The sequence below is a fragment of the Microchirus variegatus genome (assembly GCF_963457635.1).
Source record: "Microchirus variegatus genome assembly, chromosome: 18".
In the NCBI taxonomy this organism is placed as follows: Eukaryota; Metazoa; Chordata; class Actinopteri; order Pleuronectiformes; family Soleidae; genus Microchirus; species Microchirus variegatus.
In genome coordinates this window covers 17,616,092-17,636,911 of record NC_139819.1, presented here as the reverse complement: position 1 = coordinate 17,636,911, position 20,820 = coordinate 17,616,092, and the positions used below count along the sequence as shown (strand labels likewise).

At 39.9% G+C, this 20,820-nt stretch overlaps 1 protein-coding gene across 1 annotated transcript; it reads left to right on the top strand.

The window, feature by feature from the left end:
* Positions 1 to 2,692: 2,692 nt before the first annotated feature.
* On the top strand, positions 2,693 to 19,390 carry tars1 (threonyl-tRNA synthetase 1). The gene is made up of 19 exons (XM_083905441.1): positions 2,693 to 2,823; positions 3,577 to 3,645; positions 4,137 to 4,327; positions 4,470 to 4,593; positions 5,408 to 5,529; positions 6,332 to 6,449; positions 6,536 to 6,600; positions 8,102 to 8,180; positions 8,384 to 8,530; positions 9,239 to 9,337; positions 11,715 to 11,881; positions 13,076 to 13,238; positions 14,039 to 14,176; positions 16,870 to 16,947; positions 17,029 to 17,129; positions 17,331 to 17,435; positions 17,819 to 17,891; positions 18,676 to 18,790; positions 18,877 to 19,390. The coding sequence occupies exons 1-19, from the start codon at positions 2,764 to 2,766 to the stop codon at positions 19,023 to 19,025; spliced, it is 2,163 nt and encodes a 720-aa protein (XP_083761567.1). The 5' UTR covers positions 2,693 to 2,763; the 3' UTR covers positions 19,026 to 19,390.
* Positions 19,391 to 20,820: the final 1,430 nt, after the last annotated feature.

The window sequence follows — 20,820 nt, the reverse complement described above, 5'->3', positions numbered from 1 at the left end:
GCTTGTGCTTTCGCTAATTCAAACTACCTCTTTGGCTAAAGGTCTGTTTGACAATAAAATAAGATGCTCAGCATGCAAACACATATCCATACGTATATATACACAGTATTTATTTTCAAGTACTTCATTATTATTAATAATAATAATAATAATAATAATAATAATAATAATAATAATAATAATAATAATAATAATAATAATGCATTATATTTAAGGCGCCTTTCAAGGCACTCAGGGTCGCCGTACAACAACCAAATATAAAATAACAAAAGGTAAGAGCAACGGGTAGAGAGGTTGGAGAGTCAGAGGGAGTAGGCCTGTTTAAAAAGGTGGGTTTTCAGGTGGGATTTGAAGATGGCAAATGAAACAATGTTCCTGATGCCGGGGGGGAGAGAGTTCCAGAGGCGGGGGGCAGATCGGCTGAAGGCTCTGGCCCCCATGGGGGTCAGACGGGCAGGAGGCACAATGAGGCTGATAGATGAGCCAGATCTTAGTGTCCGGGAAGGGGTGTTGGTGTGAAGGAGGTCAGAGAGGTATGGGGGAGAGAGGTTATGGATGGCCTTGAAGGTGAGAAGCAGAATTTTGAAATCGAAGCCAGTGAAGCTGTTGCAGAGCAGGAGTGATGTGATTGATAGAAGGGATCCTGGTGATGATCCGGGCAGCAGAGTTCTGAACCAATTGGAGTTTATAGATGGACTTGTGGGGAAGACCAATAAGAAGGGAGTTACAATAGTCCAGGCGGGATGTGACCAGGGAGTGGACCAAGATAGCAGTGGAGTTGGGAGTAAGGGATGGGCGGAGACGGTTGATGCTGCGTAGGTGGTAATAGGCAGACCAAGTGGTGTTATTGATGTGGGTCTGGAATGAGAGAGTGCCGTCAAGGACGACACCCAGACTCTTAACCTGTAGGGAGGGGGAAACAAAGGAGTTGTTGATGGGGATGGTGAAACTTTGAGTGTTGGTGAGAGTGGATTTGGAACCTATGAGGAGAACCTTGGTTTTATCACTGTTGAGTTTCAGGAAATTGGAAGAGAACCAGGTTTTGATTTCTTGTAGACAGTTACAGAGGGAGGAGGGCGGGAAGGTGGAGGTGGGTTTGGAAGAAAGGTAGAGCTGGGTGTCGTCCGCATAACAGTGGAAGTGGATATTGAATTTGCGGAAGATCTGACCAAGGGGGAGGAGATAGATAGTGAACAGGATAGGGCCAAGTACAGAGCCTTGGGGAACACCAGAGGAAAGGGGAGACGGTTGGGATGTGGAGGTTTTCAACTGGATAAACTGGGTGCGGCCATAGAGATAAGATTTAAACCACTCCAGGGGCGTGTCGGAGATGCCAATAGATGCTAGTCTGTCGAGGAGGGTGGTATGGGAGATTGTGTCGAAGGCCGTACTCAGATCAAGGAGGATAAGGATGGATAATAGGCCGGAGTCAGCTGCCAACAGTAGGTCATTAGTAAATTTAAGGAGGGCTGTTTCTGTGCTGTGACGTGGGCGGAATCCAGACTGGAACTGTTCGTAAAGGTTATTGTTATGGAGAAAAGCATGTATCTGTGAAGCCACTGCTTTCTCCAGAATCTTGGAGATAAATGGTAGGTTGGAGATTGGTCGCAGGTTATTAAAGTCACTGGGGTCTAAACCGGGTTTCTTAAGTATAGGTGTAACAGCAGCAGATTTAAGAGTGGACGGTACAGAACCAGAGGTGAGGGAGGAGTGAATGATAGCAGTTATCAGAGGTAACAAAGAGGGTAGACAGGAAGTGACTAAGGAGGTAGGGAGGGGGTCAAGTTGACAGGTAGATGTTTTAGATTTCAGGATGAGACCCGAAATGTCAGCAGAAGAGGGCATTACGTCAAAATAAATAAAAAAATAAAAAAATAATTCAATGAGCATATGGGACACTGACATGTTTGTTTAATGCGAATGGATATATTCAATTTAACTAAACGACTTAATGAATAAAATATATGCTTAGTTTTTTCAGCTAATGGAAAGTTGATGTTGGTTATACAGCTGATGATGGAAATGAAATGATGAAATGATCTCAGTACACTCAATCTCATTATCTTGTAAACATGTTCTTAAACTTGTTTTTCCTTGTTGATCTGACCTTGTTTCTCACCAAATACACATTAAACCCACTGCAGGTGTTAGTGTGATAAATGACATGAAGGAGATATCATTTAAAAACATGTATAATTGCAGGTCTGCATTTCATGATCACCCACTTTGTTTTCCATGCAGTTTATTCTTCAGACAGGGATTAAGTTCCACTGCACACTTATGCACACTATAAATAAAATAAAGGTATTTCACTCTATGTGATTATTATTATTAAATGATTCATCTTACGCTTGTATATCAGTTGGATCCACATTGAGTCTGTTACAATGGGGGACGTGAATGGATTAAAAAGACAAACAAAATAAAACAAATAAACAAACACACAATAGAGTTTAATAATTGTTTAAAACACTTTCTTCCTTGCATTAGTAGGCTTTAATAAACCGACTTTTAGTTCAGAAAGCTTAGTTGAAGGGATCATTTAAATGTTTAATAGCTGAATACTTTTTATTGCCACGTAAAGGACGAGCCTGAAAAACTGACCAATCAGCGAACTCATCATACCAAGCTCCGCCTACAAAATGTTGCATCAGATTCGCAATATCCGGGAACGTCACGTGTCTTCCCCCGGCACCCTTACCGCTGACAGTAGTGACATTTCATCAGACCTGGAGATACATAACTCTCAAAGCAAGGTGTGTAATGGCTGAACAGAGTGTCGTGGAGAAAATGAGCGAACTGCAAGTGGACAAGGGAAAAAAGGTGATATTTTATTTTCGTGTTAGTCACTTTGTGAGCAGGCGGCTTTGCCATGAATCAAATGAATGTTGTCATGTAGCCCACCCAGCAGCGTGGTGGTAACGTTATGCTAGGTTTCTTTTTTCGGAATAACGCTTTTTATGTTTTACAGACAATGTTCTCCCTCGATAACAGAAGCTTTTATTTAGTAATGTGTTATATGTAATTGGTGATGGTGGTAAACTGTGCCACGTTGCAGTCAGTCAAGTCCAGTCGGCTTGTTTGGTTAAGCTAATGTATCCTTCGTTGAGAGACACTCGCCAACCTCGGTTCATAAATTGATTTAAAAGTTGATTTGCTCATCGGTTTGTTTTGACACATGAACATTTGTTTTGTGGACCTTGTGTTCGCCATTCAATCGGCACAAACCCATTGGACAGTGCACATTTGGTTTCGTTTTGATGTCACTTTTCTGATGTAACTTTTCTGATGAAACGGTTTGCAATACCACAGGTTTCTTAGAATGATATTCGGGAGGAACTGGCATTCAGGATGTCTGAATCATTCTTTAAAGCTAAATCCCGGAAAATCACCACACGATATTCAATTGTATGTAATATTCTAATAGTTACCAACTAAAGGCTTTAACCAGGGCTTTAAAAGAAGAAAAAAGTATTATTGTTTTGCTTCATGAAAGTGTGTAATATGAATTGTGTACCAAGCATTGTGTGGTTTATATCTAAACCAGTCTTATACAAAGTGTATTTGTTTTTAAAGGGTGAACATGTTAAAGATGGAGGAAAGAAGAAGGCAAAAGCTGCTGGAGACTCTGGAGGCAAGGTTGAGGTGAGTATAGCGTGAAAGTGTATAATGCTGTTATTATAATACATCATTTAACTTTATTGTTGTACATCAACCTAAATCATTCCATGTATTGTGTTTTTGTTTATCTATTTTAAGCTTAACTTGTGTTTCTATGCACAGCCTACCTTAGCAAACTGTTAACACTAACGTAAACGACCTTACCCTACACTCCATGTAAGTTGATGGACAAATATAGACTATTGTCACAATATGATATTTTCTACATTGCTGCAATTAATTGCCCAGACTAAAAAAAATATAAATAATCAGGCTTAAAGTATAAAAAAATATTCAATTGTGTGTTATTCTTTTATCAGTTACTATACATTTATTTGTACCTTTCCTTTACCCTCAAAATTTGATCTACACACCACAGACTAGTGTGTGTTGATGTTATTTTTTTCGTTAAGATTAAATGATATTAATACTCAAAACATCAGCTGCTTTACTATCATCTTTTTGTGTTCATTCAGCTGTCGCCACCACCTCAGTACATCGATGAGCGTCTTACTTTGTACACAAAGCTGAAAGCTGAGCATGACGCCCTGATGGCAGAGAGGGCCACAAGTAATAGTCGACCTATCAAGGTGACCCTGCCTGATGGAAAGGTGGTGGAGGCTGAGTCTTGGAAAACCACACCATACCAGGTGGCCTGTGGAATCAGGTTAGTCTGAATAAATGACACCTTGCTTTCATGTAGCTCCCCAAAACCACAGGTAATCACAGGTACAGTTTAAAATGTGCTCACAGCACCCACATTTTTCAAACAAGTCAATAAATTGATTTGGAATATGTTTTATTTCCAGTCAAGGCCTCGCTGACAACACAGTGATTGCTAAAGTGAACAATGGAGTGTGGGACCTGGACAGACCCCTAGAAGATGACTGTGAGCTTGCGTTGCTCAAGTTTGATGATGACGAAGCCCAGGCTGTGAGTACACCTCATTGGTTTTTAAATGCAGTGTACACAGGAAATTCAGATTTAGATTTCCACTGATACTGAAATAAATTATTATTATGTCAATTCTGTACCATTGTTTCTAAAATTCTAATTTTGTTGTTATGGCTGGGACTGTGTGTACTTAACTCACTAAAGTCAAGTCAAGACATTGCAATTGTATAGATTAATATTCATGCTTCAAGAATAAGTCAATTAAGAATGTATGAAAATATTTAGGAGGATCTCATCGAACATATCAGATGACGAGGGTGCATTCCCCTGGTGCAGACAGACGAGCCTGTTTTTCTGCGCTACGCTCTCCGCTCTCCTGCGCTGTCCAACACAGCTCGTTTCCATACACGAAGCTTTATCCCCACATCCAAGTAATGATCTTTATGGCGAGGATCGAGTATAGTCACGTTGAAGTGCAGGGGATCTGAGTAGATCTTAGTAAACCGTGTTGACAGACGCTAAAGAGTGGTCTTTTCATTGCAGCCAAGTTTAGCTTTTGTGCAAAGACACTTTCCAGCATTTAATTGGTGCTGTTCTAACTGTCTTATTGGTGTTCCAGACTTATATTAAACAGACCCTAAGGCACGTGGCCAAATTTTTGGTGCATCTCTAATAATTATAGTGTTATTGTCATAAAAAGAGACTGAAATATACATCTTTGTGAGTTTTGGATGACTCGCAAAGGGTTATTACTGACATATAGACCTGAAGAACAGCAGTCCCACAAACCATCACCTTTTCCTGCACATATTGTGATTTTTAGTAATGTAGAACTCCTTCTTTTATTGTTTAGGTTTACTGGCACTCCAGTGCTCACATCTTAGGTGAAGCTATGGAGAGGGTATATGGAGGCTGCCTCTGCTATGGTCCCCCTATCGAGAGTGGCTTCTACTACGACATGTTCCTAGAGAACGAGTGAGTCACACATATGTGGATATCTGTGTTATTACAGTTGGGTTCACCTGGCTTTAACATGTTTTGGCTTTAATTTAAGGAGTTTAAAAACATCACATTAATTGACCGTGTCATTCGAACAACTGGCAAAAATGTAAACAACCACACTGACCAACAGTTCAGTCTTGTGACTGTACCTTATGTATTTGTCGTTATACACTTGAAGGCTTGGCATCTGTGACAAGTAGCAATCACAAAACAACGGAATGCCACTAATGCTGACAAGCTGGATTTTCTTAGGTGTGGTTTTGAAATTCTATCTTCCCAAATATATCTATTCAATACAGAGCTTGACTATACTTCAGTGAAGCTCTGAATGCATGTTGAGAAGCTATCAGAAATATGAACACTTCTTACTTGTAAACAACTTTTTCACTTGACCTTTCGCTGAAACTATGCATTTTCTCCTCCTTCAGGCTGCAGGAGGGTGTGAGGCGTGCTGTCTAATTAATTCTACAGCCTCTTTAATTAAGTCATTTTATGCTAATGCATTCTTTGAGACCATTTTGTACAAGGATATTTTGACATTGTTCAAGCCCTAAAGCCAAGGACGTTTAAGTATTTGCTCATGCCTGGCAGAGGTTATCAGTTTCTTAAAGTCAAAGAATTACATTGGTTGGGGGAAAAAAGGTTCAGTCACATCCAGAATGACCTCTGGAAACTGGCAGACAAACTTCAAATGGTTTGCATATTGATGCAGGCTTCTACGTTCTTGTGGAGTATTGCTGTTCCTGTTTTGTTTATCTTTTGATGTTTTGGACAGGGGTGTATCGAGCAATGACTTTCCATGTCTAGAAACCTTGTGCAAAAAAATCATCAAGGAGAAGCAGCCGTTTGAGAGGCTGGAGATAAAGAAGGAGACACTGTTGGAAATGTTCAAGGTATCTTAAAGTACTTAAACACACACCAACACCAAATTCATTACAAACAAGAATTACCAGGACTTTGCTTTCCTATTCTTCAACAGTACAACACGTTTAAGTGCCGCATCCTGAACGAAAAAGTCACCACACCGACTACCACAGTTTACAGGTAAGTTCTGGTCTCTTCATTTAAAACATAATTCTGCTTCGGCTGCAACCAGTGATTCGTTTTTGAATTGTAAATTACTCTATGAAATATATTCTTCAATAATCATTTGTTTGGTCCAGAAAATTAGTAAACGATTCATTATTAACTGATGAATTGTTGCAACTGCAAATCATGAAAAGACCAAAACCAATGATTTTTTTGGTTTTTTTATGTTCATACTCAAAACGGACGGAGCAACCTTAGCTTACCGTTTTTAAATGATATGCCATGTTTGTAGTAGAGCTGTGAAAAGCAAACTGTGTGCTGCCACACTGCTGATGTCTTTGACATGGATGAGACAGGAGGATCTTCAAATGAAAAGCTCAAAATTCACATCTAATTAATGGCAACGCTAATCTGTCTGTCTCTCGTTAGCCACGGAGCGACAACAAACAACTGGTCTGAAAATAGTGGAGAACAAGGGGGATGTTCTCTGAAGACACGTTGTTACCTGTTAAACACCCGTACACCCCCATTAGCACTTGGTACTTTCCTCCTAATGAGATTAACCATAAAAAACTGATAATAATTTTAAAAAATGAGTCGACCAATCACAATTTTGGTTGAGCCAGAACATGTCGACCAATTAGTCGACTTTGACTTTACAGCCCTGCTCCACTACATGGTCCCAGCCTTGCCTTGACACCGTTTTGTGGTGACCACATCACTGCATGGCTGCATGAAACTGCTGTGACTTTGTTTTACACACGACACAAAGTCACATAGTGACTTGTAAAGCAGTTGTTTTTAGTGTGTTGAATCATTAGAATCAGTTTATTAAAAATATTAGTTCAGTACTTCCTGCATGACCACAGCACAGACTCCGTCTGATACAGTCATTGAATACAGCGGCAGCGTTTGTGATGCAGCTCGCCGGTCACGATTGCAGCTTTCAGCAATGCTCCAGCTAAATACACCAGACTCCTCTGTTGAATGATGTGATTTTATACATTTCCTTGATAGTTGTTAGAGATTAACCCGCGTTTTTAACTGAAATACAGCTTCGCCGTTGTTCGGTTTGATTCTTGTGTCAGACGTCTCGCTCATGCCTCTTCCTGTGATGGCACTCTGACCAATCAGTGGCCGGCAGTTTGGTGACGTTGGCAAACACTGCTTCAGATTGAATAACACTTGAGTCTGGATACTTACAGTTACTTACAAGAAAGTTTTGTTCATTTTGTGTCAGGGAAGGGTGTGACCCAAGAAATCCTTTTTCGCTTCCTGTAACCTTGTGAAAGAGGATGTTTTTGACAGATTAGTCGTTTTCTAAGAAAACCCAGTCATATGTAGAAAGCGAAATAAAAAACATTTACAGTTAATCTATGTCATGAGTAGAAATCATCACATGGGTTAGCAAGGGCAGAAACCTTGTCTTTTAGGGATATGTATACTATGAAGTATTGCTATACTCACCTTAAACATTACTGTTTTATTATATGGCTTTTTTATAAACCCATTTCAGGTGTGGTCCCTTAATTGACTTGTGTCGGGGGCCCCATGTGAGGCACACTGGGAAAATCAAGGCCTTGAAGATCACCAAGGTGAGACATTGTTTCTCTGTTCTTCGAGAGAGCTGTCAGAGTATATGTGGATTTATTGTTGATGAGATTTCAGAATTCTAATCTGTACCCTAAATGTTTGTTGCATTTGTCCCAAATCCTTGAGCTGACATTTCATTCTCAAGGGATTTAATGCAGCCCATAAGAATGATGAAAGCTAACATACTCCTTTTGTGGTGTGCTAGAATTCATCCACATACTGGGAGGGAAAGGCGGACATGGAAACCCTCCAGAGGATCTATGGAATCTCCTTCCCTGACCCCAAAATGCTCAAAGAGTGGGAGAAGTTTCAGGAGGAAGCCAAGAACAGGGACCATCGCAAACTAGGACGGGTATGTTCTAAACATAAAGAGGCTGCAGATTAACAAAAGCAAGATGATGTATTTTTGTTATGCCAATTTAATATGATTTCTCTCTTTAGGTTGTATTTACAAGAATATGGCATTTGTCCATTTTGTCTATGAAGCTGTAACTGCTGACAAAACTGATTTGTAGTACAGGAATGATTTAATACCTCTCAAGAGGTTTTATGTTATTTGATGTGTGAGTCACACCGTCTCCAAAGCCATTTCTCTAAAAGTCTGAAATTATGTTCATGGTGTTACATGCTGCATTTGCAGCTTCATAGCTGCAATTTCTGGTTAAAAATATGTTTAATCTCAACACTTTAGAAAGTGTCACCTGCTTTGTGAATATAAAAAAGTTAATTTACACGTAAGTCCAGAGAGATATGAGAACAATGGCACAATTGAAAGATTTAACGTAGTAAAAATAAGGAGCATTCGGTTAGACTGTTGATACCAAAGGGAACAGCTTATTAGTGTATTTTTTTTCTTCATCACAATTAAGGGTGTGTTTTTTGTTGTCATTCATTTAATATAATAACAGGTGTGTAATGTTGAGCTTAGGACGAGGCAAAGTTTTTTGTGAGAAAAATGTACTGTAGTCACAACTATCTGATGAGCATTTAAGCATCATATTAACAAGAGAGTACTCTGAGCACTGAGCAGAATCCTGTTTTCCCCCCTTATTGTGTTCAGGAACAGGACCTGTACTTCTTCCATGACCTGAGTCCAGGAAGTTGCTTCTTCCTGCCAAAGGGGGCCTTCATCTACAACGCACTCATTGAGTTCATCAGAGTGAGTTAGAGCCATCAAACACTCAGTGGGTTATTGTTTTGTTAAATAGTCTGGGTTGTACATGCCTCTAGCCTTATTTCGGTGCTGCCAGGCAGCCCACAGCCTCAAAGGGTAAGCAGGACAAGTTTTGCTCAGTGGGGACATCTAATGTATTCACCAACAAACAGCCTGACTTCATAGAAGCAGAGAGGTGGTCCTCTCTGCAAAGTTCTAACTCCTGATTTAATAAAGGTGTCAGAGTTTGGTTCAGTTAATAACCGATCTGTACCGTCCCAGTTTTTGCCACCCTACAGTTGAGGCACCAAGCACATTGGTCTGTCTCCTCCGCACACACCACGGAACCACAAGCCAGATCGAGGTGTACCGTTTCAAAGCATTCTGTTGCTGTTCACACAGTGGACGACTTTGAGTTGAGTTGGAGGATCGCTGTTGATCCCACACACGACATGCTGATCTGCACTTTTTGCAGTCATTCATTAGTAATTCAGACTACATGAGTGCATGGCGTTTGGTGGTCACACCCTACATGAACTTTCACCAAGAGGAACTGGTGACTATCACAATAACACTGGGAATTTTGCTGGTTTTCGTTCTGCAGATCAGCCACTGGTCATTGTCTGAAACTGTGCTTTCTGGGATTTCTGTCAGGGTATTTTTTTTTTTAGATTCATTTCTCTTTTTCCGTCCCTCTCTTCTCTCTAAACTGCTGTTTTCCTGTCAGGGCTTCATTATATATTTTTATATATATATATATATATAGTAATAATAATTTTGTATATTATTTTATGTTGTATCTGTTTTTTTCCCCTTCCCTCTCATTAACCAGTGTTATGCCTTCTTCCAGCATACTGGAAATAAGATGGTCGTCTGCCCCTTCAATCAAGCAGTGCCATATAATCATGCTTCCCCCTTGCGTACAATTAAATGATAATTCTTATTCTTTTCCACAGCAATAATGTTGTGATAATCGTTTTCCAAAAAGCTTCCGTCTATATTAACCCACATAAATATGCTGTCCAGAGCCATCATAACTTCGCCATGCCTGTGGGCGGCAGTGTAGGAAGAAGGAGAAAGCCATACAAGCCAATCAGAATCCTCATCAATAACAACAACGACTGACCTCTGACCCTCGATGTATGGACGTAACTACTCAAGTGACAGCAGCAATGATCATAGAAAATTCTCACACCACTCCTCCGGGACAATAACCTCATTCTCAAAGTTCTCCCACCAGACAGCTGTCCGCCCAGGTCGGACCCAAAACCGGCGATGCTGACTGTGACGCAGTCTGGCCCTAATACGTCTCTGCTCCTCTACATAATAAAGGAGCTGTATTTGCAGATGCAAACATGTAAAAAGTTCTTGCACCAACAGAAATGCTACTGTTACCCGGAATTCCATGATCATAACCAAATGTGAAAAGGTCGCACTTTTGGAGGGAAGATTGCCTATAACTCTGTTTTTCTTCGTCTATCTCCGCTTTTCTCCGTTTACATGCAAACGCAAAAACAGAGTTTTCCTAAATCTCCGCCTTTGCCAGAGTTTTTAGAAAGAATCGGTTTCAGAGGCGAAATCGTCGTTTGTGTGTAAACGTAAGGCACACACGAAGGGGAAAGTCTCTTTTTAAAAATACCCGTGCCAGTGTAAACGTAGCATCAGCGCACACCTACTCCGTTATAAAGCTGCACTCGCATCATAGTGATTTGCGGCTTTTATTTTCTTGACTTGGAGAAGGTGCAGTCACAGCACAATGCACAGTTGATTTAATTTTACTCAAATGTGGTAATATAGATTTTGGACTGCAAAGATTGAGTAATGAGAGCTGCTGCCTGTAGAAGCAATGCAACTCCCCCAACATCCAAATATTTGTAGTGTCTGTCACTGAGGGTTTTAAAGTAATTACACATATTCTATTACCACTATCGGATGTCTGTTTAAAATTTAAGAACTGGAGAACGATAAATCCCCCCACTCATAATTCGTAAACAAACAAATTGACTATAGTTGGAATGTGACTAAATATTCTCAAGTGAAGTGTACTTTTGAAAAGCTCAGCCTTTGCTTGCAGTTATTTATGTTTCAGTGGTTAGTGATCAACAAGTCCCCTGCTGTTCAGGATTATGAAATCATGATGCAACTCTTCTTGTGAATAATGATGCGTCGATTGTGAAATTCTGGGATGTTTAGTGATGCTTAAAACGGCAAGCTGGCTGATAGCTGATCCTGTTGTTGATTTTTGAGAAGCCTCTTAAAAATGTATGTGTATATCAATGAATGTTACCTTATTTTCTTATAGGTCAATGACCGTTGACAAGGTGAATATTGGCAAATGGACAATATTGTAAGCATGTGAAATGACAATGCTGTGTTTTTGCAGAGTGAGTACAAGAAGAGGGGTTTCCAGGAGGTGGTGACGCCCAATATCTACAACAGCAAACTATGGCAGACCTCAGGCCACTGGGAGCACTACAACGAGAACATGTTTTCCTTTGAGGTGGAGAAAGAGCTCTTCGCCCTCAAACCCATGAACTGCCCTGGACACTGGTGAGTGAGGGTGTCAATCTGCAGTTTTAACACGATACAATATATGTACATTGAAATATAATTTTTTTTTTTATTGACAGCTGAGTACAATAGCATTAGAAACAGCTGTTCCTGACACAAAATTTATAAGAATAAGAGTGTATTGATAATATGTAAGTATGATGAATCAAAGTTATATTGAAGGTTATCTTACAGTAGTAATTCACACTGAATATATGGTTATAATATAGATTTCAGCAAGGAAGTGTAAAGAAATTGTAAAGAAAAAAATACACCCCCACCTTCTCACACTATGTGTCACATCTTTCCTGAGTGTTAAATATTCTACTTTGTTGTCACCACACAAAATGTTTTATTTAACCTTGGAATATCTAGTATTAACCGATGGAATACATTTATTTAGCAAAAGGGAACTGTGGCGACAATGGTTATGTAAGGTTTTACCACACTGCTATCAGCAGAAGAGTCGTCTTTGTGAAAAAGCTTCATATTTCACAGCTATAGTAGTCTTTCAACTGAAATGGACTGATGCTGTTTTCAGCTGTTGAATGACCTAGTTTAATTTACTGCTGAATGCTGCATTGCAGTGTAAAGAGTCGGACTGCAGCTCTTTGTATTCAAATCCTTTCTCTTTTCTTTTGACTCTTCCAATCTTTGTGCTCCTCACATGGACAGCCCCACTTTTGTCAAAGTGAATGTCAGTTAATCTAATGTTGAATTCAGTCATCCATACTGGTGTTGAAGTAGTGTATGGGATTTGAGTCATTTTAATAGCTTTAAGTTGAAGTTGTATTTTTCTATTCTCTGGCTCAGTTTAGACCTGGTATTAAAATCTGTCACAACTGGACAGCACCAAGTAGGACATCTTCACACATCTGGCCTTAACACACATCCTGTATGTGCTTCCTGTGGCCACTTGTCATTAGATCCCATTTCCAGATGTCACATTCTGTTTGTGATGTTGTTTGAAGCCAGTCTGACCAAAGTGTAAATGTAATAAATCAGATTTATTTAGGTTGGTGGCTACAGATAAATGTATGTAATACGTTCACAGTGAAGCTGCAGCAGGTCCGGAAATCTCAGCAGAGTCGGTGATCTTAACTGTGCATGGATTTGTGGTCACGAATGTGTCACTTGTGAACGGATCACTTGGTGCCAGTTTTGAATTGCGTCTTTCTCTCTGTTTGGCCCAAGTCTGATGTTTGATCACCGACCACGCTCCTGGAGAGAGTTGCCCCTTCGCATGGCCGACTTTGGCGTCCTGCACAGGAACGAGCTGTCAGGAGCTCTGACCGGCCTGACACGTGTACGCCGTTTCCAGCAGGATGATGCTCACATCTTCTGCACCATGGATCAGGTGAGTCCTCATGCTGCCTGGTGAATACAAAAAATTGTTACAAAAAGTTCCTCCATGTCAGTTTTCATCCATATTTGACAGGGTATTTAAACTGTGGTACTTCTGATAAATGATCCACTTGCTATTCAGATGAACAAAAACACTGTATAATACAAAAGACTTGAAAGTGAAATGATGTTGAGACAAATGGAGGTATAAGTAGTGTTGAGCAATCACAGTGTCGCTCTGTGAAGAATGAAAGAAGCCTCTGTGTACATCAGTGATTCACTGCCAGTATTTATTAAATAAAAGCAGGTAATGGTTTCACTGTATTGCCTATCACACGCAGCAAAAACATTGTTTTTGAAGAGTTTTCCTTAATGAGATTGTTGAAATGTAGTGACATTGCATGGTTATTTGATAGCACTTAATACACATATTGAAGTTTTTAATGTTCTGCTTTCACAGCAGCATCTGCAAAGCATTTTTCTCTCATCTTTCATAAAAATTAAGAGCTTTGTCGTACAGCCATCATAAGCCTTATAATCAGTAATTTCAGATGATGACCCATGTATAACGGGTATAAAAGGCCTCTAAAGGTGAGCTATTACATTTCACTTCATGCCATTGTGTTTTATTTCTTTTTTTGGTTTAATAATGTGTCACTTTGGAACATCGGGAACTCGGCAGCAACATATGACAGTATTTTATTGTGACTCAACTTATTTTTAAATTTCCATGGAGGCCATGAGAAATAAAATATGCATCCATGTCGAGACAGTTGATTAAAAATCTGCTAACATTGTGTTTGTCATCACCAGATTGAGGATGAGATCAAGGGCTGCCTCGACTTCTTGCGCACTGTGTACCAAGTGTTTGGCTTCACTTTTAAGCTCAATCTCTCCACAAGGCCAGAGAAGTTCCTGGGGGACCCGCAGGTTTGGGACGAAGCAGAGAAGGTAATCACGATGTCTCTTCTCACTCTTGTATAGATGATATATGAGCACACTCTAAAACACATTTTAGAAGAAAAAAATTAAAACATGATGGTGGAAAACACAATATTTGTTATTTTAGTGATTTATTGCTTTATTTTTAATAAATAAAATTATTATATATAATAAATAAATTATTTTAGTTATTTAAGTGTGTGTAGCCTACACCAGTCCTTTTGATGGGCACCAATAGTTAAGTATAAAATAAGTTAGAATAATATTAAAATCAGATCATGGTTAATAAGTAGGGCTGTCAAAATTAAGGGTGATTCATTTGTGGAATTAACGCGTTAATTTTTTTTTAATGCACTTAATCACTTTCATCGCGCTACGGGTAGACGTGCAGTTTATGAACAGGCAAGGCGCCGGCAACTGCTTGGGGCCCCGAGCCATTTGGGGGGCTCCCGACACTCGGAGCCTAAATGCATCAGTGAGCAGCCGCATCCCCATCACCCTTAAACAACAGTGGTTGATTTGCAATGACATCTCAGTAGGAAACCTCCCTAAAGGGGCCCCACGTCTCCTCACGTTAACCTGTGTGAAGCTGAAGGAAAATGAAGAGGAGTTATCAATCAGGTAGTTAGAAGAGGAAGAAAAAAGAAAGAAAGACACACAGTTGTAAGTGGCGCTGCTGGCCCAGATAATGATATAATCATAACATTAACAGTTACTATCTAACTAACGGGGACAAAGACAGCAGCTAACATTAGCGTCAGAATGCTAGCTGATGCTAACGCTAACTAGTAGAAGCAGGTGCTGATGATGAATTTCCTGCTGTGGGTTTAGTTCCCACAAGAAAACTATTTAACTTCTATACTTTATATTTTGTTTAATGTGAGTTATTTACAGTGCAATGTATAGTTTTTTTTAAAAGTTATTTACAGAATTTTATTTTTTCTATTTATTTATATTGTCTTATAATGTGGGTTTTTTACAATGTAATGTTTATTTTTTACTAAGTTTGTATAGGTTTTTACAAGTTATTTACAGTATTTTATTGTTCTTTACATTTACATTTTCACATTATTTATCTCTCCATTCCTACAACAATATAAAGAGAAAATTTGATTTGTTTTGGCATATTTACGAATGGTAATTAATCGTGATTAATCCACAGCTACCCTGTGATTAAGCTGATTAAAAATTTTAATCTTTTGACAGCCCTATTAATAAGTTAATGAAGTTTTTTAAAAAGCATTCGGTTTCAAGATGTTTATCTAAACAAAATCTATAATTATATAAAACTACAAAAAATGTTATATAAAAGAAATGTCACCTTGAGATACTCGGTAGCTTGTGACGTTTAAGTTTTCAGTTTGTCAATCTGTCTATTTTATGAACATTAATCCATATTTTTGGGACTGTCAAATATTTTTAAAGGATCTACAGTTCGGCACTGTTCTTCTTGATGCTTGTGTCGGAGGTCTCCTGAGCAAAGTCTGATATACAGTCACGTACAGCGGTAGCTTGCTGCTCGCAATCAGCGGTGCTGTCCCTGCTTGTGCTACTGCCTGTTGTTGAAATGGGCTTTAAATAAACTTTGCAGTGTGGAGTCACTTGTTCCACATCTGACGCTGCAAACTTCCAAATCACTGATATTAGTCCTTTCTTGGTAACAAAATTATCGCGCTCGTTTGCGGGAGCAATGTTGTCGCTATGTGTTATGTGTGTATTCGTGTAAATGTCTGGAGGGGAAACAATTGGGGGGGGGGGGGGTTTGTTGGGGTCCCACATGGAAAAAAAATTCCTGGAATTGTTGTCTCGCAGAGCTCCACTTTGTCTGTAAAACACGCGAGTGTGCTGGTGAGGGCAACGGTATCCGAAAACCGGAAGGTCGCATAAAAATTTAATCTTGGCTCCATAGTGCAGCACAGAGTCCTACACAAACTTCCAGCCTCAGAGGATTTATCTGTCCAGTGGATACATGTTATATTTGACGGCAATGTGCCTGCTAGAGCCTGCAAACTATCACTTTTCCAAATGCTAACTGCTGTTAGCTCCCAGTAGCCTCTGTGGCTGATGTAATTTCCTGTCCTTTAAGTTTCGTTTTACTTTTTTTAAGGTGGACCTTTACGGTGGACCTAAAGAGATACTACTAAACCGAGCGTTCTGAACAGGGCTGTTTTGGCAGGGTGATTGAACTGCTGTGGTGCTTCATCCTTATGGTATTTTGACCAAAGCATGTCAGAGACATGTTCATTAGGACACCAGGGAACTAGGTTAACTTGGAGATATAGGGTATAATATGTCCCCTTTAATGTAATTAAAAGTTCTTAAAATCAGGGAAGCAGTGCAAAAAAAAGTTGTAATAGCTTGCAAATCTTCCGGCTGTTTTGCTCGACCATCAGGAAAACACTTTCCGAGTTGAGTAATGATTCATGTTGGCGTGAACTAAAGTAAAAAATTATATTCACAGTAAAGTGACTTCTAAATTTGATCAGTCACTGGAACAGAACTTGTTTCATGTTTCCCTCACCTCATTAACTCCCGCAACCATAAAATATTATTGAGACGTTAACATTTTCTCAGCTCAGTGATTAGTTCCAGATGGAGAAAATGTCGCCACGTCTAAAATATACAGCTTTGCTTTACGCCACTGTTTACTTTTTGGTCAGACACTTCTACTGTAACAAAGTACCAACTGTTTGTTTTTACAGCAACTGGAGAACAGCTTGAATGAGTTTGGGGAGAAATGGGTTCTCAACCCAGGTGATGGCGCTTTCTATGGACCAAAGGTAAGCTGTGCCTGGCATGATGATGTTGTTAGACTTTGAAACAACAGGAGGGCGACTGTTGATCATGTCCTTTCTTTGCAGATCGACATTCAGATCAAGGATGCCATTGGTCGGTACCATCAGTGTGCCACAATTCAGCTCGACTTCCAGCTCCCGATCCGCTTTAATCTCTCTTTTGTTAGGTAACTAAAATCATGTAAAGTAACAGAAAAATAGGATAGTTAGATAGATAGGAGGGGATGTAGATTTGTACATTTGGCTGTAAATGTTGACTTTATGATGCCAAAGTAACAAAACAACATTTCCTTGATTATGAAATAACACAAATGTCTGTTGTTTGTGTATTTTTAATGCCCCTCCCTCCCCTTCAAATCATTTTCTAGCCAAGACGGTGATGACAAGAAAAGACCAGTGATCATCCACAGAGCCATCCTGGGATCAGTCGAAAGGATGATTGCTATTCTGACTGAAAACTATGGAGGCAAATGGTTTGTAAACATTAAAGTACTGTATTGGTATTGACAACCCTAAAAAGTTGTCTTAAAGGCATACACATAGTGGTTTGAAAATATTCAGGAATTTAAATCAATAAAAATACATACAAAACTAAGAACTAAATGCATGAATCCTAGAGAATACGTTCCATCAATGGTGACAACGATCACATAATGGTGTAGAACGTTCACGAGAGGTTATGTTCGAGTTTCACAGGTAATGGAAATAAGGAAAAAGGTATTTTTTTGTGTCTGTTTCGGTTGATTTCAGACATAAACATTTTAGTTTTATTGCAGTTTTTTGAGATGAGATTTATAGAAGAGAATGACAGGCATCTCTTCTAATCCACTAAACACTAATATGTGTCCTGTTGCAGGCCCCTGTGGCTCTCTCCTCGTCAGGTGATGGTTGTACCTGTGGGACCGACTTGTGACGAGTACGCTGAGAAAGTGAGCAATGACCTCAGTCACTTCAGTACATGTTGACACCTCAGACATAGAGATGGGGCAAATTATAACCTGAAGCTTTTGTGCACTGTATTAAATCACTGGAGACAATGGCTTAATGGTCTGTAATATAATTGCATCCATTATCCATCAATGAAAAACAGAAGCTGGAAATCTTTCAAAATGGTTAAAGGAGACATTATGCAAAATCAATTTTTTAATCATTTAAATCCTTATATTTGGGACTCAGGAGGCCCTACCAGTCGCCAAAGTGTTAAAAAAAGATGCCTCACTCATGTTTTTGTGGTCCTCCTCAGTCTAAGTACAGGAGATGAAACGCGCGATGTTGACTTCCGCACTCATTGGGACGTCACAATGCGCTAAATTCCTGGAATTGTTGTTTCGCGGAGATCCGATTTGTCCGTAAAACACTGGCCAGGACAACCGTATCCGATAAACGGAAGTCGGCGAAAGGTTCTATTCTTGGCTCCACAGTGCAGCACAGAGTCCTACACAATGTTCCAGCCTCAGAGGATTTATCTTTCCAGTGGATACATGTTATATATTACAGCAATGTACCTGCTAGAGCCTGCAAATGATCACTTTTCCAAATGCTAACTGCTGTTAGCTCCCAGTAGCCTCTGTGGCTGATGGTATTTTGACCAGAGCATGTCACAGACATGTTCATTAGGACACCAGGGAACTAGGTTGACTTGGAGAAATAGGCTATAATATGACACCTTTAAAGTCTTTCTAAGTGTTGGAGTCTGTGTGCTTAATGCGACAGGTCAAGCAGGAATTCCACAACAGCGGCTTCATGACTGACGTGGACTTGGACCACAGCTGCACTCTGAACAAAAAGATCAGAAACGCTCAGTTGGCGCAGTACAACTTCATCCTAGGTCAGTGACGACACATTTTATTTTCCACTCATTTCCTCGCTTTCCATCCAAGTATTCATTTGTCTTGTCTCCTTCCTCATAAAAAGTGCTGGGAGAGAAGGAGAAGGCCAGCAACACGGTGAACGTACGCACTCGGGATAACAAAGTGCATGGCGAGCGCAGTGTGGAGGACTGTGTTGAGCGGCTAAAGCAGCTCAAGACCTCAAAGAGTCGCAATGCTGAAGAAGAATTCTGAGCGGTTCCAAACCTGCAGTTTCAATCTGGAACCTTCTTTGAAATCACTTTTTATGAATGATAAAACCTTTGTCACATCATAGCCTCTTCATATTTTTCTGGTTTGATATTATTGTCTCTCTCTACTTTTCTCTCTTATAGATTCTGTTAAGTGTCATGGTTACTGTAATCCAAAGAATAAGATATAATTGTCAAATATCCTGTCAGCTTAAACAATTTTAGATATTCTCTGAACAACTTCACACATTTACTGCTGAATAATTATTTTTAAAAAGAAAAAAAGAAACCATATGTAATGACCTTAAGGGAAAGATTTGCACCACTGTCTTAAACCACTTGTCAGGGAGTTGTACATGGATTTTGAAAATTAAACCGTTTTATTCTTGATCTGCATGTTCTCTTTAGTTTTCTTTTAAGAGTCAACCTTGTCCTGATGATTTACAGAAAGTTTGCAATAATTATTTAAACAAAATTAGGTGTGTACATAAATTTAGGGACCTTTGTCATTTTATTGATTACAATACCTTTAGTACTGAAATTGGTTTGGTAACCTCAGTGACCCCTGACCTCCATACACATGTGAGCCAATTATGAGAAAGGGTATTTAAGGAGGTCAATTGTAAGTGTTTCTCCTCTTTGTATCTTCTCTCAAGAGTGGTAACATGGGAGCCTCAAAACAACTCTCAAATGACCTGAAAACAATGATTGTTCAACATCATGGTTTAGCGGAAGGATACAGAAAGCTATCAGAGATTTAAGCTCTCAGTTTGAACTGTGAGGAGCATTGTGAGGAATTGGAAGACCACAGGCACAGTTCTAGTTAAAGGGGAAGTAAGTAGTTTATAGTGACATCTAGAGGAGAGGCTGAAACAACAAAGACCTGCTGCTCTGCTCACCCCCTCCCTTCCCTGAGCGCTACGGTATCCGCAGCTGGTCAAATGTCGTCCTCGTTGTCTTTCTCCGTGTCAGCAGATGAGGTTCGTGAGGTGAGGGAGAGGGCGAGCTACCACAGCCGTAGCAGACGAAGCGGAGAGAGAGGAGGCGGGACTTCCGCTACAAGTAAAGAGACGCTTGATTTGTTCTCTCGCGTTTGTCCTTACAGGCTCCGGCAGAAACATGACGTCTTGCTGCTAACAGTGGCTATGCGACCGCGGCCCGCGACTATGTTATTTTAAATGACTTTTTGAAACACTACGAAAATGAAACAAAGAATATTATACAGCGACTAGACAATGCAGGAGCACATAATATGTATACAAAAGTGGATTTTGGGTAATATAAACCCATAAATACTACATATTGTCCCTTTAAGGCCTGAAGTGGCAGACCAAGAAAAATCTCAAATAAGCAGAGGTGAAGGATGGTGAGAACAGTCACAGTCAACCCACAGACCAGCTCCAAAGACCTACATCATCTTGCTGCAGATGGTGTCACTGTGCATCGTTCAACTATTCAGCGCACTTTACACAAGGAGATGCTGTATGGAAGAGAAATGCAGAGCCTTTTCTCAAAGCCTTTTCTCAAAGCCTTTTCTCTCCACCACAAACAGTCGCTTGAGGTATGCTAAAGCACATTTGGACAAGCCAGCTTTATTTTGGAATAAGGTGCTGTGGACTGATAAAACTAAAATAGAGTTATTTACCTACAGTAAAATGTGGTGGTGGTTCCATCATGCTGTGGGGCTGTGTGGCCAGTGCAGGGACTGGGAATCTTGTTAAAGTTAGGGTCGCATGGATTCCACTCAACATCAGCATATTCTGGAGAACAATGTCCAGGAATCAGTGACAAAGTTGAAG